This window comes from Mytilus californianus, unplaced genomic scaffold (assembly GCF_021869535.1).
Source record: "Mytilus californianus isolate M0D057914Y unplaced genomic scaffold, xbMytCali1.0.p SCAF_3, whole genome shotgun sequence".
Lineage (NCBI taxonomy): Eukaryota > Metazoa > Mollusca > Bivalvia > Mytilida > Mytilidae > Mytilus > Mytilus californianus.
In genome coordinates, this window is record NW_026262679.1 from 102,657,859 (window position 1) to 102,676,655 (window position 18,797).

An 18,797-nucleotide genomic window follows, 5' to 3' on the forward strand; every position below is an offset into this window, starting at 1 on the left:
CAGAAGTAGAATTATAGAAATCTAACAAAGAGAATTCCACTCAAACAAGTGTTAGAGGCTATCATGAATTGCAGTGAATTGTGAGATTTTCAAATTTTATGTGTATGAGCAACCATAGGTTTGTCCCAAAGTGGTATTTAGTTATTATGACTTCAGATCTACGGCTATTTCGATGTGTATCAACCGTCTATAGTCCTTTCACACTATATACTCTTTCTATGAAGGGCCACTTGGGTCACAATACAATTGTTGACACGTTCACTATGGTACGAGAACCAACTACAACATGTTGCTCTAGGTTACGCGAACATACTGCAACGCGTTTTTCTAGCGAATGTGTGAAAAATTTGCATAGTGACCCGAATGACCCTTCTTATCCTTCTTCTTATATAAAAAGGATCCTATAATTGTATCGTTAACTTTAGATTTAAATCGTTTACATGTCTTGGCCAGTTTGTTTTTTTCAAGAGTAACACGAAAAGAATGTTAAGTCTTTCTCGTGTCTTAATTTGAGCCTTTCAGCATACAATAATGTTACGAACTAAGTTTATATGCGACTTTTCTTCTGATGATGTCAGAAATGAAATAATAATGAAATTGTTTAATGCGGATCCATAATGTGCACTCATTGCATATTTTACTTTTTAACTGATGTATTAACATGATAAATGTGTATACTGATATTAACATCGAAGCTTATCATTATGATTGAAAGGATATTTGAGATAAACATCAAATTAACAGCAACACAATAAACCTTAAAAACATCTACATATACACATAAAGGCAAGAAAACAAATACAAAATCTTACAAAATATCATCTTTAATATATTATTTTCAAGTAATATTTCGTTGTACAAATTTTCTTATGACGTATAGGAAAAATAAACAGATTAAGTTGTGTCAATACGATAGATGATTTAACGAACGCACTCATGTTATGAGAAATATAGAAAAATAATCAATCTTATATCTGTTGATAATATACTTCAAAGAAATGGATATAAAAAGTGCAACAAATCATTAAATACGATTCTTATCAAAGAAAGTTTGTGTTGTTTAAGTATTCTGGTGATAAATTTTCTGGTTATAGAACATATTTTTGCGATTTTAAGTTTATGATGAAAATGTTTATTGACAGTTTGAATTTTTTTCAGAATGATTTACAAATTGTACCGATATTTAAGTCATTACCGCAATATTATTACATGTTATTCCATTTGGTACAACCTTCTAAGTATACAATGCCATGGACTTACTAATGGATGAATTTGGATATTTTGATTATCAAAACTTGTAAAGCTTTGTTAAATTTCAATACAGCAACCTCGTAAGCAAAATGCAAAAAACCGAATCAAATGCATTTAGTAAGTGCAGTTCCCATACCTTTTGTCAGAACTTAACGGTGGACGTGAATCATAAAGGGAGGGAGCATATAGAAATATACTGAGTGTTCCGCATACACATGCAGTTGTAAAAATATATAGAAACAAACGGTCCATCACCATGGCAATATACTTCCAGTCACGTGCTTCCTAAAATATAAAAAAATGAAATGTTATACATGATTAAGTAGCATAAGGCAGAGTTAAGGTTCGTAGTTACATATACATGCATATTGTGAATACTATACTAACACTTACCTTAAATGTTGTCGCCAACATGACACGATCCATGTTCCATCAAAAAAAATATTTAAAATTGGTAACGATTCAATAACCGTGCATGAATCTGTTATAGCATCGACTCACACTTATAATGCATTATGACAGGAATTTTTTTTTTTTTTCTGAAAAAATACTAAATGACAAAAAAAGTTCCTAAAAGCAATACACAGAAAACTAACGATTGAACAACACGAGCCCCACCACAAACATCGGTTAACTCAGAGGCTCTGGAGATGTTAGCAGTTCCTATCGTTTATTTGTGTTAAAATCCGACAAGTAGTAGTCAGTGATATGGCTCCATACCACAGCGGCTGTGTAGAAAGATGGCCTTTATCTTATAATAGGACATAACATACTTATGTACTATCGGTACATGGAAATTTTCTAATCTTAAGGGAACGAACATTTGATATTTTTGGTGGGGGCGGGGGGAAAGGATTTTTTTTTGCGGATTGACTATTCATTTTCATCTGTTGCTACGAATGCTTATTTACACTTTTGTGTACGACTGTTTCCTGAATTTTGTGGAACAGTAATCCCATTTTCATCCTGTCTTATGCAAGATTATCTATTATCAGCTTTCACAGGGCCAGGATATTCATTTTCAAAATCTTCCTGTCCCCCCTACCCGAATATCAAACGGTCGTCCCCTAACCATGCTAAATCATGATCGAATGTATTGAACCTTAAACATGACCGAATATGAACACGTGAAATTAAAATACAAAATTTCAATAACACTAAGATAACTTAGGAATACATCCTTAAGTTGACAATTTTCTACTGATGAAGACTATGTTGACAAGAGATGTTTTCTATATGTTCGTTTGGTTATTAGTGTTGGTTGGTTGCTGTAACACTGACCTATGCTCCACACCAATCTTTTTATACATATTAAAAACAACGAAAATAATTTGTATGGATAAGAGAAAAAGACTCCAGTAGAAAATTGATCAATGTAATGGAAAGTCTTATTTTTATTACTAATTTCTTAGTGGCCTATACTATAATCTAATATCATAATCAATTAGGCAACCATTATCAGGCGAATGTGTCAAAAATAATATCCTTGACAATCATTTACAGAATCAGGCCATTACTGAATATATTATATTATGTGCTTTCACTACTGGTCAATTAGACGGATGGTACACGCAAATCACGAAGGATATTCTAATCGGTAAAATGTCATGGATAAAAAAAGTTTCTTTTGATCTACATGATCTACGCATTCTTTAAGAAGATGCTTTAATCATAAAAATGCATATGGTTCATTTATCTTACTCAATATGAGATCAAGGAGATGTGGAGAAAACGTTATTAAGTGACCAACCATCAAGAAAGTTCACTAAACAGATTTTTTTTTGTATATCTGGTAATATATTTCAGAGATATTGAATTTGAATACCGTCAATAGTTTTAACCATTGATCAACATAGGCCGGATTGATTTAAAACAATTTTTAGACCGACAATTGCATTCAAGTATAAATGGCTGTTTATTGTGCTATAAGGTACAAGTTTTTCCTGATTACTTGAGAAATAAAGCGAGTTTAAACAATGAGGTTTTTTCACTGATGACATCTGATCCCATTGCTCAACAATTATCATTTTTTTTAAACAGTTTATAAAACCTTCTTTAAGTCACTCTCGCTTGTGGGAAATATTACAAGGCAACATCGCTATGGATCAAAATTCTTTTTAACTAAAACTTACAGAATTTTCTTCATCCTCAGTTTTTAGATGATCTGCTATAGATATAACTCCTTGAAACGCCTCTCTAATTTCTCTTGGGTATTTTGTTAAGTCACTGTTAGATTGAGTGTTCTCATATGTAGTTTCTGTTGTCCACTCTTTGCTATGAGAAGACGCTTGTGAACTGGAATAAATGTCTCTAACATCACGCATTTCTATCCCGTTACAAGTTCGAATAGGCACTCTAGTTGTCCGTTCCATATCCGGTCTACGCATTAAAAGAATTCTGGGTAATATTTCTGTAAACACACGTCTCACCCATGGACTCATTCTATGAGTCGCAGGCCGACGAAAATTAATTCCTAAGGTATACACAGCTAAAAATATGGACATAGTCACAACTATCATAGTAAAAAGTAAATATTTACCTATAAGAGGTATGACAAATGAAGTTGGAGGATTAATATCAGAAAGCAGCAGGAAAAACACAGTCAACGCCAGCAATATTGAAATTGATAGCGTGATCTTTTCTCCACTATCTGATGGAAGATAAAACACCAACACAGTTAAACATGATATAGATACACATGGCATAATCAGATTTAAGGAATAAAATAAGGTACGTCTCCTCAGTGTAATATTAAATGTAATATCAGGATACGGTTCTGGGCAACACGGATAAAATTTTTCTTTCCGCCTAGCTGTTACGTTTATTATATCCCATTCAACGTTTGGGTAAAAATCTTTTATATCAATTCCCCATGTAATAACTTTTTCTTTTGTTTCTTCATTATATACAGCTTGTGCATCACATATATGTTGTAAGTCCAGCTCGTGTCCATCATATGTCCAAGAACCAAATTTCATAAAACATTCCTGCATGTCAAAAGGGAAATATTCCACATCAATTGGACAGTAACTCTTGTATATGACAGGCGGTTCCCAAATAATCTTCCCATCAAAATGTACAGTAGCTTTTGTTAGCAAAGTAACAACAAAATCACCATCAGCACTGAAAAATGGAAATTTCGTTGTAAGTATTGAGGTAACATGTTATTTTTTGTATGACTATAAAAATACTTTGAACACTGAGTCACGTTGTATCTTTAATGTGAATAATAATAAATACGATTTTTCTTTTATTTTGATTAGCCTTAAGCTTGTTAAATCCAAAAAAAAAAATGATTAGTTTTGTTACCACAGTTAGCCGAAATGTTCAAAATATCTTATAACATAGTAGGAAATAAAAAAAAGAAATTTGCGCTGAGACCGAAGAACTTTTTTCCACTAGATAAGAAAATGAACACGTCGTTGTATGAGCGTTAACTCACGTTACTGGTCCCTTTTTGATAATAAATCTTTCAATTCACTAACGAGACATGCAAATAAGTGATTAAATCCGTATGTTTTTGCTTGATAATACTTGCAAAAAATATGCTGTGAAGTGATTGATATTCCAGTGGGTAATAAATGTGCCCTTTTAATCGCAGATTTATTCCTTTGAAATCTATCCAGCATTACTAATTATTCCTACTAAATTTAACCTTAATAGTGATCATTGTCCATTTTGCCTGTTCAAAGTCAAGAATCTAGTTGGTTGTTGTTTTTTTTGCTTTTATGTTAAAGTTGTTTGTCCGTGAGGGAATTTGGTGATGATCGTGTATCATTGAAGACTATATATTAACATAGTTTTTTTAGAATCGGGTCCATATAGGGCTCGACAAATTGCAAAGTAATTGTAATCTATGTATAAATCATAATAATAGTTATTCCTTATATAGAAAGAGTGTTAAATAACTGTACTTGATGTAGAACATACACTATGTTTTATGTTTGTTTATTTACAACTTTTGTTCAGACTTGGGATGACTTAGGGCATGACATATATAGAAGAGCGTTTGTTAACCTTTTGGATTTCTTTGGGGTTTTTTTTGCTATCATTGGTTGATATTTCTCTGATTTTATTGAGTTTATTGATTTCACGTACATACGTTGTCTTTAACTTTGAGTCGGGCAGCAATTTATATGCATCTTAAAAAATTTTTATAAAAAAAGTTGAACTTCTTTTTAGTAACAGTAATTTAATACGGGAAGTTTTAGTGATTATCAGAGAGAAACATTATTTCATGCGGAAAAAGAAAATGACAAAATTGTATCCTTTATACTTCACTTGTCCATTGATGCACAATGATTTCTTGAAAGAAATCAACTTTGATTTATTAGGACAGTTTGCTTTTCGTAGTTTACTGTTATAGTGCTGACGAAAACCAAGATTTTATAATATGATTTGGTCAGAATCAATTTAATCAGTCTGAGCAGTGATTTCCAAATTGATGAAGAAGACAGTAAAATGAGGGGTCACACTTAACCATATTTTATCATCAAAAATATATTGTTCAATCGATTTACATGACAAGTAACTTTACTAAAATGTATTGTAATTTGATGTTGCTCATTCTCAATAAACTGTTGTATTTATTTGGACGCCATTTCTAACTAACACGATTACAACTATGCTCTAACAAAGCCGAACCAAATTGCACAGACTTAATTACACGGGATGATAGAAAATGTCATGTAAAACTGGGGAATTCCATACAAATTTCTTCATTTCACACGGAAACAAAATATTACACCATAACTTCATTGTAGCTTTAGATCATTAGTGAAGACGGAGGTTTTGCTCCAAGTGCTGTCAGACATTTATAGGTTTTCAGGTTTGTGTTACTAATTATTCTGAACAAGCCTGGAACAAGATGACAGTTCAACTACTATTTCTCTCTATCTCTCTTGCGCGCGCGCTCTCCCTCTCTCAAAATCCTCTAATCTTTTTGGCAGTTTTATTTATAAGAAGACCCAATCAAAAGTTCCTGATTTACCACTGTGTTTATACGAATTGAGTTTCAGTAAGGTCACCCTAACATTTAATATATCAAAGTTGGGATTATACTGTATCTAATTACCATTTTACATATTGGTATAAAATAAAGTTGACATCAAGCCTTCGTTTGTTGTTATGCAGTGATGCACAGATTAAAGGGACAGCTACTGTAAGTTGGTATCATCCGGACCATTGCAGTACCACAGTGAAAGATTAAATTTACATAGATAATAAGTTTATATTACATTAGACAAACAAAAACCGCCGTGATTGGTTAAACAATGGAAATTCAACCAATGACGTTACGTTATTTTCATTTTGGGGTACAAATAATTAAATTACCCATATCCCTAAATAGATTATGTAACGGCCAATTATACATACTTGTTGTAAAGAAGCATATCAGGACGCCAAAGATGATCAGATGGGATATGCGTCATTTTGATGCCTCCATATTCACTTGGATTCCATTTTAAACGCTGATCAAACCACTCCTGTTAAAATGTAGAATAAAAGTTTCTTTTGTTTCCAATCAACTGCAACAGAGATATCATAAAAATCTACTTACTGTTTAGTGTACAAAACACATTGTTCATGTCAATATTTGGCCAAGAATGAAGTCCCCTTATGAGTATGCTGTGGTATTTTTAGAAATATGTAACAGTGCTTGAATTTGTTCTACTTTCAAATCGAGATCATCGAACTTTAATTTTCCTTTAAATTTGTATGAATCCAAAATGTATATGGGGGACGATTATCTGTAAAATGGTCCAATTCTATTTCATCAAAATCCACTTATCAACGCAAAGCAGTATTGATATCTGAAACGCAGATCAAATCATTTGAATCATTCAAAACCCAGGCATGGATTACAAATATTAAATTGTAATTTAAATTTCAAAGTTTAATTTAAATGTAGGAATAAAAAATGTACGATTCGGTTACGTTGAGTTCTATATATGTGGAAGAGGGAAATAACTGGGACCGTGTTACGGTTTTCTGAAAAATCCCCAAAAAGTCTCACTGCAGTTAGATTTTTCTACAAGCAATGTAGATAGCTATGGACAACTGTCATCTTATTAATCAATTGATTTACATTTGTTCATCACTGTAATCTCTGTCATATTACGACTAGTATTTCTTTTTTTTTTAAACACACACATAACAAAAACAAAAATGTTGTCGTGCCTAGCATACAGCAACTCGTAATTGAAAATATCGGAAACAGAAAGATTTTAAATAAGTAAATCGCTCACAAGTTACAATTCATCACTGTCAAGCTCCTGAACAAATATGAAATCATTCTGTTTAGTAATATCCAAGAAAAGTATGAATGTGATGAACAATTTTTTTTAAAACAAATTAAAAAATTCAAAGTATAGACAAAACGGAAGTCGGTGTCAGGCAGGTCGGAAAAGAACTTGCACATTACAACTCCGAACTGTCAAGTAACTGACCAAATATGAAGTCATTCTATCAGGTGTACCTGAGAAAAGTGTGACTGTGGCGAAATTAAATGTTATACGAACGTACTGACAAGGAGAATGTCGCATAGTCCCCACTCCTAGAGTAAACTTAACTCAGTATCTCTGTAAGATTAAACCATAAAAGAAAAACGAAAAAGCATACCTAGGTGTATTATTGTTTATTTATGTTCCTATCGTTTGTTTGTTTGGATTTTTTTTTGGGTAATGGGGGGGGGGGGGGGGGTTGATAAAGGGAAGCATGCAAGGCGGATATGTTCATTTATGGTGAGTGTTAACAGTGGCTTTCAATCTGTTGTTTAATGAATGGTGTTTTTAAAGGAGTTCTAGAAACTGTTGCCAAAGTTTGTTTGTATAACTTTTTTTTTTTTTTTTTTTTTTTTTTATTATTATTTTTCAAAAAAAAAAAAAATTGTTCTTGACTTTTATGTCATTTGATGTTGATATTTCTTTGACCGAACAGTTTCTGTTTTATATTTGTCTCTCATCCTTAGAAAAAAAATCACTTTACATATTTAGGATTAACCTGATTAAATGTAATAGTATACCTGCCGAAGCCAAACACTTGTTGTCATAATCTGATTCTTCTCATCCTGAAAACAAAACCTAAAAATTATTAAATGAAACCTCTCATTTTTCAGTGTTGTCAATCTCGGATGAAGGTGGGGCAAATTTAACTGAAACAAAAAAAGTGATTTTTATTTCCTAAAATATTATACTAGTACTGGAATCTTACTGTCTACTTTGTTTCTCTGGCAATGTTATTTCATGCTAATGGACATTTAATCGATTGTGAAGGCTAATAGAACTCAAGAATCAAACTTGAAATTTCGATAAATTACGAAAAAATTTGAGTATTTATCTTAAAAATCAAAATAAAAGAAATATGTCAAAATTAAAGCTGGAATTGACTTTTAGATTGCAAATTAACTCATTTGGTTATAAAGTTTGTAATTTTCTTATACATTTATGAACATGTGAACATGTGCATACTAACGGGCGTATTGCATTTGCGCCATTTTTTGAAGAAAAAAAAACCCGCAGTATTTTATCTAGTTCAATCAGTTTTCATTATCGTAAAATTAAAACAGTAAGTAAACTTTCACATAGCAGTCAAATATAGGATTCGGAAAACAAGTTTGGAGAAACACTTATAAATCTTTGTCCCGAAAAAAACCCTGAGAAAAAGTCTAACAAACAATATGACGTGCCAACAGTCATATTGTTTGTTTATCATATACTTAGAGTAAATAAGTTGTAATTTATACAGTATGATAATAGTTTACCATTACATTTGCGTAAATTTCGAATTTTCCGAAATAGTGCTGAGCGGGCTGATTCCGGGATACATACCTAAATGGTACGTTTTCAATGAGAAAAAGTAACAAAGTTGGACGAAAGACAAACAGTAGGAAACAGGAAATATATAATGAAAAATGCAGAACAAATTATGTAATAAATGCATTTTGTTCAAAGATTTAAAACCTTGTATTCTCACAGAAGTATAATACTTCCATGGTACTATGCTCTATGAAAGTACTGCTAAATTTAACTTTAACTATTTTAAAAATGAAGGTCTGTCTAAAATGTTTTAATACAGTTTGTCTGTTCAGAAACATCAATATATAATCTTTAAGAAATATAAGAACATTTGACTGCGCCATTCTACGGTTAAATATTGCTTATATATGATGAAATATATTTACTTTTTATGTTGTTGTCTTGCAGTACAAATTGCGTAGTTGAGACTAATATTTTTTAAGTAAAACTTTTGTTTTTACAATGATATTTTTCGAATTAGAAGTATATGACAAAAAGATCATAACATGAAATTTTACGTATCTATTCAGATGGATTATCAGCCCTCGAGCCTTCCGCTCTTGGATTGATATCTTGTCCTAAGGCTGATAATCTATCTGATCTGAAAACTGCCATGTAATAATCTGATAATACCATTTGCGCCACAAGGTTATATTTCATCATAACCAAAAATAAATGCTGCTTTTGCGCAAATTCACAGTTAAAATATAACGGCAACGTTTTAATATGTTGTATCCTGAATACGAGGCTCGTATAGGAAATTTTGTGCATTATCCCACTGTGTAGGCAAGTGAGTTCATATTCATGGTAAGACGGACATAATTCATTCGCAGACAATAAGAGAATATACTTCTATATTTGTAACGACCACACATGATATATCTTAATATGTACTGAAAACCGCAGACAAGTCGTATAGATATACCCTTAAAAGTTGTATAGCCAGATCACAACAGATGTGAACAGCAAAACTATTATATATCAACATTGAATAAACATAGTCTACCTCGATACCATGAATATGTATTCAAATAAGATTTTGTTGTTTATCATTTGTATTTGTCACACATATTGTATTTACTTACATCACAATAAAGAATTAGTACTATGTTGTCAAAATATGTTGTCACATTATTATTAAGTCTTTTTCAAAATATCTAATAAGTATCGGCGCAAATGAAGTGTTTTATTTTGTTCAAAATGAAAGATTTTTTGACGCAAATAAAAGATTTCTTTAATACAAATGATATGCCAATTGGCGCAAAAGCAAAGCACTGATGTTGAAAGTACAGGTATATTTTTAAAAGCCTTTGATTGTTGAATAAGAATAACATAACAAGAACATAGAATGACGATTGTTAAGTTACTGTGTGCAAACTTAAACGAATTATGTTCTTGCCTTTATTTTACACCAATGTCCAAAAATTAATAAATGCCGTCAACAAATAATACAGGCAACTTTCTTAACTTTAGTATTATTATATAAAGTGGCAAATCAGTCAAATTCCACGAATACAATAAACAACAGAACATTTACAACCAAATATTTTATAGCGGATTTTGTTTAGTTATCTATCAAGTATCATCAGTATGATAAAGTCCAGAGATGTTTTACAAATGTCTGAATTTGCTTTATAATATACATAAACAATATTTAAAAATTATTTAGTATTATTTTACGTGTTCTTTTTGTATTTTTCGTCTGTAAAACTGCTATTATTATGGAGTTAACAACTCTCTGTCTGCACTGATTGTTGTATAGTTTCTATATTCTTCTTTATCTGTTGTTCGTGATCAAAAGAGGAAGTTGGTTGAGTGCCCAAGAAATTACTTGAACATCGCCATATGTTAATTGGCATGTCTCAAGTCCTAGTCAATTGTGATGATGTCCTTATTATTGTACTCGCAACCAGGCGATTTAGAGCTCGCTTTTAAATAAACATTACATGTTTCATACATGTAAACAGTATACACGCAAGAGGAACAATCGACATATAGCTATTTTTTTTTTTGTATTGTGTGTTTTACCCTAGTGTTTTCCCTTTTGTACATAGAAAAAAAAATAAAACATTGCTGTTTAACTAAATTATGTAAAACAAAAACATCATACAAATACCATTGCACATGGCCAATTTGTAAATGAGAGCCTAGTTTTTAAAAGCTAAGGCGTACACTTAAAAAAATCATGCTCGTCTATACAACAGTGATGTCACAGTATTTGGTTTTAGCAAAATTATAACATGCTAATCGCTTAGCTTTGGTAGGCCTTGATATTCCCTTAGTACAACGTTAATCACTATATACACTCCATCAATCTTTATTGTGATATGATTAATTGCATCATATATTTGCTTTTGTAAGTTCGTTTGGTTTGTTTTTTTTTGTTGGTTTGTCGCTTCTTTTATGATCTGACATATTATAAACTTTTACCAAAAGTCAAAGAGGAGGCGGTCAATATATCAATGGCATGACCGTTGGCGTAGTTGGCCAACATAAATTCAGCAGATCATTCAGTTCCAAAACCACTGCCCTGCAAAAGTCATTTTCGACAGTTTGTCCGGAAACAATTTCGATGTGTGCAGTATTCTCGTAAAATTCAATTATATATATCAATGAAATTATTATAAATTGTAATTGTAATTACTTCTTCACTGAGTCAGTCAGTATCCCCTTGCTAAGTTCTCTTTCTTGAATTATAGTTCTTTCAACACTCTGAAGGCCGTTAACAATAAATACCGTATCTCCTATTCATTAGCGCATCCTGATCAGACGTGAAGCTGCCCAGTTAATGGGTAGGCGTCAATCTTGTTTCCGTGCAATTTATTCTTAATGATCTCAATTCAACTAACACATCTGGGGTTGTATCAATGAAGGAAACATTACAAGATCTATAAAACTGTATAGTTTTTAATTGTAAAATAATGAAATTATTGATTTCAATTTGATTTAACTGCGTGTAATGCTACAACCGTTTGTTCAATGAGCAAGCTTAACAATCCACAGGAACATAGTATGGTATCTTACCCGAACATATTCTCCTAACTCCGTATTTTTAATGGGATAGCGGTAGTTCACACGGTAACAATCCACAGGAACATAGTATGGTATCTTACCCGAACATATTCTCCTAACTCTGAGCCGACCAGTCTATTCATTTACTCCTTAATGCTTCGAGCTAAGCGCAGAAACGGCAGTCACCACTTTTTGAACCTGTTTTTGACCAGGACGGGGATTAAACTTTCGACCTCTCGTATTCGAGACAATCGTGTTTCTACGAAGACAAGGCGGTACCAACTATTTTAATAAACTGGGACATTGTAGACAATCGTATAACAGTATTGATTATTCCATTCATTATTCCTTACATACTTCCTGAAATATATTTTTGGTTGTATATGCTTCTGTTTGTAAAATTTCTATAACGAGAACACTATTTTGCATACTGCATGATTTACAAATATACCAGCTGCTGATGCAGATGTTAATTACATGTTCCTATAATCTTGAATTGAAATCTAACAATAGGAAAACTGCAGTGATCGAATTTGTCAGAATCCTCAGTTATTTTGAGTTGTCCATGAGTGTACATTTCACGAAAAGATGTGGATAAGAAGAAGACCTGGCTCTGTAAATTGTTAATTTCAAGTTCACATAGTGAAGTAAGATGTAAATACTCAGTGAAAAAAAAATATTGAGCAAAAAGGACAGTATCTAAAATTAAAGTTTACTAGAATTGTGTTATGATTTATTTTGTTCTTGTCTTTATATATCTATAAGTGCCATATTGTATTTTAAATAGTGAATGACTTGCATCATCTTGAAAGCATTGTTCAAATATTTATACTTTCCATTTTTAAAGGGGTCTGAGGTTTCATAAAGTTTGTAGACCCAAATGCACCGAATGTTTCTGTTTAGTTTTGTATCTATCCCTGCAAATTATAAATATCTGTCCAATGTGTTTAGTTCTGAATACATCTTCGGTGTCATGAAACAACTGTTTTCCCAGTGATTTTCACTGGTGTTATATGACAATCCTTTCCTTTTATTGCTGCCTATACGTCTTCAGTATCATGCCGTTAACATTGTTATTATAAGTATCTGTAGTAGAATTGCTGTTTCTGGCTTCAGAATTATGCAATGTTACACTGAAGGCACAAATCAATTACAATGTCATGCTATCAATTGACCATCTGTCCCAGACACTCAAACTCTGTCATATTATTCGCAGCCAAACAATTAATTGTTTCCAATCTGTAAAATTCTATTTGCAGGAAGAAAACTGTCGTAGTTAAAAAATAAAGAAAATGTGTTTCCACTTGGGTTTCCATAAATTGATGTTATAAGCTACTTATCGCAACTGTCAGTTATAAGAATTCAGTAGTAATAAATCTTTTTTCCTTGAAAGCATTTTAATGTTTGGTAATAATCTGAACAAAAAGAAAACCATGGGTTAGGAATGATAACAATAAAATCAGACAGGAAAGGACAAATGGCGATGATTTTTGACGCGCAGATCCTCGGAATAATGATCAACTATCATAATATTTAACCGGCAAGAGCATACCAATTGTAAAAGATGCATTGGGGGATAAAGTTGAATTAAATTCTGTTATGTTCCTAAAGTGGAAGCTATTACATGAGTATAGTTCGGGATGTCGATGCTGCAATTGTATTAAGTTGCAGCTTTGTTTTATTATATTAATTTAAATACACTGCTTCAGTACTTCCTTCTGAAACAAAGTTATTTGTTAGATCTATAAATATTTATCTTCTTTCTTTGTATCCTTACGTTTGATAGCCTCGTCTCACTAGACAATGCTTTCATACTCCAACTTGAATGGTTTTTTTCTCTGTTCTAAATATCCTTGACATTCTTATCCTTTAACATGCATTCCTTATATATTTCATCTACCCTATCTTTCAATCTTGAGACTTGCTACCATGTCCTAATCGATGGTATGGCTGATATACATAGTCACTTTTAAGCAATATTTTCTTCTTGGAACAATACCAAGAAATATACATACATTTCACATACTTTGCAAAAGTAACTCTCAAAAATATCTAAATATATCATTTACAAATATAAAATATGAATGTTTGTTAACTTCGAATTTTGTATGTTTGTAAATATTGTCGTTTGTATGTCATTTGTGTTTTAGTGACACTTCAATATTTGATTTTTCACCAATAAATAATTTGATTTGATTTGATTTGAATTGATTTGATTCATAAAAATGGAAAGAGATTTATATTGTACAGAAAGACACTTTTTTATTTGCATTATAGCACTCCTAAATTTGATTCTATATATGATTCTATATATTAAATTTTAAGGTAAAAGGAATCTTATCAGGTTGAATAAAGAATTTAATAACAAAGCAGGTATTTGCTTGGTTTTTTTTCAATACTTGTCTTCTGAAATTTCTATTCCTCTGACTTTTCATTTCGAGTGAAACATATTTGACAAACTATTTTTTTATGCATTTTTGAATCTACATTAAATTGCCATCTTGATTTTTCACCTGGTAAATATACCTCTGAAGAAGAGAATATAAGTTATCCTTCAATACCCCAAGGGTGACTGGGGATTAGAAATATGGTCACGTAGGTCTTCCTCCGACGGACAGTAAAACCCTTGCCAAAGCGGAACGTCCGTTTGGCGGGATGTACTAGTACGCAAACGAGTCCAGTAAAAATGGCGATGTTAAATCCGATGCCTCGTGTAAAGAGAGTGCCACGCTCTTTGCACTTTAAGAACCATTACAATTACTCTTTGAGGGGTCGTAGGTGGCCTGTTGCAAGTCCAAATTTCTGTCCATATTCAATATACCCTAATTTTCCAGTGGCAGTCCAATTTCCCCAGACTTTCAGCTCGGATGGCCTTTATTACAGAATCTACCTACCGGTATAGCATTTATTGTTAATTTGTTCTAGTCCGAAACATGCATGAACTATTTGCCACTGGACGTTAAGCAACAAACAATCAATCAATCTTCTTTAACATGTTCAAACTGCATTTGAATTTTATGAATATTCTTTTTTAACAAATTTATTTCATTAGTTTAATTTTTTAGTCGTCTCTTGAAATTGATTTGAATTAAAAACATTTTCTTTATAAATAGTTACTACTGTCATGCCTGTAGAAACACTATATACTACATTGTCAGTGCAAATACAAACTCTTATAAGGGATTTACTGTCATACCTGTAGAAACACTATATACTACATTGTCAGTGCAAATACAAACTCTTGTAAAGGATTTATACACTTCTATAATATATTTTTTTTAAACTCCTTAACTTGTTTACCATTCTGACAATACTATTCCGAGTACAGAAATTGAAAAAAGTGCGATTAGTCAATTTATATGTTAACGACCTTCTTATTTTATTTGGCGAGTTCAAAACAGTTTCCTAGACTTATAAATCTGATAAATAGCTTTAAATTTGTGACATGTCAGCCGAAAAACAGATTCCGGAAGCAATTAGCGACAAAAATATTCCTATATGCGTACATATAAATAGTTACAATTACGGCAAAATATGTTAATGACTGCTTACTAAAAAACTATTTTTATTTTCAAATTATATTTTTTTTAAATGCGTTAATAGAAGTCAAACAAGTTCTAATTTCACATCGTAAGTTTTACTATATCTATCTATCTATATATAGAGAGATATGGTTGCAACAATAACACTAGTATGATTGGTACATTTCTAACTATTCAAGACAGGGTTCAAAACAAGCGTTGACGGTAAATCAATCATCATCAAACCTCATCATTAATCAGTATATGAATAAATGGGGTATTGGTTATAAATCAATGAGACAGCAACCTAATGATAAAAAACAAACAAACGACATCTAGAGGGTAACTTACAGTCTTCATCAATGGACAGGTGTCTTTACAATATGTCAAGATCTAAAACTTAAGAGTCTTTATTTAATATGACCTTTTATTTGTGGGTCGTTATTGTTGTATTGTCACATGTCATAGACAAAATCTCGTTGTTCTTAATTACTGTGCTATAATCTTGATAATGCACAGCTAAGGTGGGTATTAACTGCACAGTTCATAAGAAATCTTGTCTTACACAGTTGATGAATTAACGACTTCGTGCAAACTTCAGCGTTTCGAAATACGAAATAAAACAAATACTGTAAAGGTGCTAGAAATAGAACATCTTCCTAAATCTGGTTACTTTTTTAAATATTTTTTGTACAAAGAAAACCTCGAATTAGTGATTCAAAGGCAAACTAGATAATTATTCTTTGATAATTTCGGGGGGGGGGGGGGGAGGGGGGGGGGGCAATCAAATTTCAGATTTTGAAAACGTGAATAATATAAATTAATTTGGATTCGTTTGTGTTCAACGGAATTGATTTCGACTTTTTAAATATTTAGTTTTGTTTAGTGACTACTTCTCGGCCGAATAAATGAGGATCGTATTTTTAATGTACCTAAAATTCGCCGAATACAAAGGAAATAAAAATAGGGGATTATATAATGAAAACATTTTTCTTTTCCGTTTTAGTTTGTCCATAGATGTATAAACCTTGGGTTAGGGTTTATACATCTACGGTTTGTCCAATAAATATAAGCAGACCTCTCTTCAATCAATCTTGATCTTCACAAGTTATTGAAAGAAAGACAAACTTAACTCAATTACACTTTCAGTTATGATTTGTCATGAACCGATTTTGATGTATGACTAAACGTAGACGTGGTATATTCGTCAATGAGACAGAAAGCCAACGATAAAAATAGCCGTAGGACATCTGAAGGGCAGCATTTTGTTTTATGAATTGACAGGTGTCTACACGATGCCAAGCTCTAAATAGGTCAGAATCGAAAAGAAAAAAAAACTGTGAAAAATTCAACAGAAATTCAAAGTTTTGCCGATAAAATTCACTTCATAAAATAAAGTGACCATCAAGAGATAGACTGAAACAAAAATAAATTAAAAGTAAACAACAATTTACTTCTTAAAGGAGTATTTTCTCTTGCAATAAACTAAGAGGGGACTTTCACAGCAACCGTGGATCAAAGACGTATTCCGCATTTAAAATTATGTAATCTCTTCAAAACGTTTATGAAAATTGATGACGTAGTGTGTTAAAACAGTATTGACCAATCAATCAGTATATGTTAGTTATAAGTGCACAGCTGAGGTAATCCTACTGGACCCGTTCGACGTCAGGAGTGACGCAAGGAGTTCGGATCAACGGGTCACCGAGCTGTGCAGTATAACTAACATTATGATACCAACTTGATTTGTCAATAACTATAACTTAATATTTACGCCAAATCCACTCATGAATTTGCCACAATGTTACGTACATTTTAAAACGAAACCTGATGGAATATCAACAAGTTGGTATCCATAATTGATTTTATTAAGAGTTATACTTTTAAGAATAACTAACGTGGATAAACAGTACAAACAGGCCACGTTATTAAAATATTAGACCATTTTGATTGACAATTTGTTTTTTACTTCTATGAACAGGATTTCCAGAACGACAGCTATGGTCCTTTATTATACATCGCACTTTTTATGAAATTATTTCTTTACTTGCACAAAGCAGCGTTTATACAAGAACTATATTCTGAAAGATTTGTTTCTTGTATTATCATTTATTTACTGAGAAGGTGTACCTCCATTTCGTGTGTGTGGTGTTTTTATTCTATATTGTTTTAATGTGTTCTAAGAACAACGTTTTTTTTTAAGCGGTGATGCAAGTTCTTTTATTTGAATAAGCATTGCATTTATATTTTAAGTGTTCGATAAGCGTCGTTTTTGTTGTTTGGTCTTCTCTATTATGGATTAGACATGATTATTTTTTTTGTAAGATCTTAGATTATGTCTAGTTCATATGTTCAAATATATGTTTATTAAAGAATTCGATCTTTCCTTTTTCACTTGCTTGTAACTTAACAAAATTACTTTATATAAATACTATCATAATCTTTTCATGTGTTGACGAAGTAAAAGTCAGTGCAATTAAGATCTGTATTAACTACCAGATTGTTAAGTTTGAATAGCTCCAAGGAATGAAACTTCAGACTTAGAACGCGCTGTAATTGTATGAATTGAAATCTTTTCGATTGCCAACTCGACAGTTCTTTTAAGACACTGATGAAATGACATATCTAATGAAATAAAACATTTTCTTGAATAATTGTTAAGCATTTTATCTCTTGAAGGAGGTATTTCAGAACGATTACAAAAGATTCAATATCGTTTATAAGTCTTATCCGGGATTGGTGCCGTTTTTAGGTTGATTCATTATTGGTATTCAGCGGGTAAATGAAGTTTGTAATAATGATTTCCTCTATCTCAATCTAACTTGTATTTACATCTAAAATCAAATGAATTAAATGAGTAGACTCTTGATCAGATATTTACAAAGATCAATACTAGATGTCTTGTTACCCATGGATGAGGAATTGCAAATATGCTATAGGTCATTGTATGTCTGAATTTGTTATCATTTACTTTGTATCCAAAAGGATAACCTCTTGAGCAGACGATCCATTTATGTCAGCGTAAGAAAGCAGGCGTCGACGACTTAAGAAATATTCATTTCCAAGCCTAGGTATTCGAATTGGAATTTTCCCATCTTGTATAGACCTAGTCGCACTGTTTATTTAAAGAAAGTTGAACTAGCAATATAAAATCTTATTATGACCAAATATGCCCTATACTTATGAAAAATGAATGTCAAATGTGCTTTTTAATAAT

The 18,797-nt window shown here is 31.8% G+C and overlaps 1 protein-coding gene across 2 annotated transcripts in view; it reads right to left on the reverse strand.

Moving 5' to 3' along the window:
• Positions 1-808: 808 nt before the first annotated feature.
• The window catches only part of LOC127735571 (acetylcholine receptor subunit alpha-like 1), a 60,074-nt gene continuing 42,085 nt past the window's right edge, over positions 809-18,797 (reverse strand). The window contains exons 2-5 of one of the 2 annotated variants that reach the window (XM_052245810.1): positions 8,276-8,320; positions 6,628-6,737; positions 3,384-4,374; positions 809-1,536 (exon numbers count right to left, since the gene is read on the reverse strand). In XM_052245810.1, the coding sequence (XP_052101770.1) occupies positions 1,366-1,536; positions 3,384-4,374; positions 6,628-6,737; positions 8,276-8,320 (1,317 nt within the window). In that variant the 3' untranslated portion in view covers positions 809-1,365. The remainder of the gene's footprint in view (positions 1,537-3,383; positions 4,375-6,627; positions 6,738-8,275; positions 8,321-18,797) is intronic. The other variant, XM_052245812.1, reaches the window with a different exon arrangement.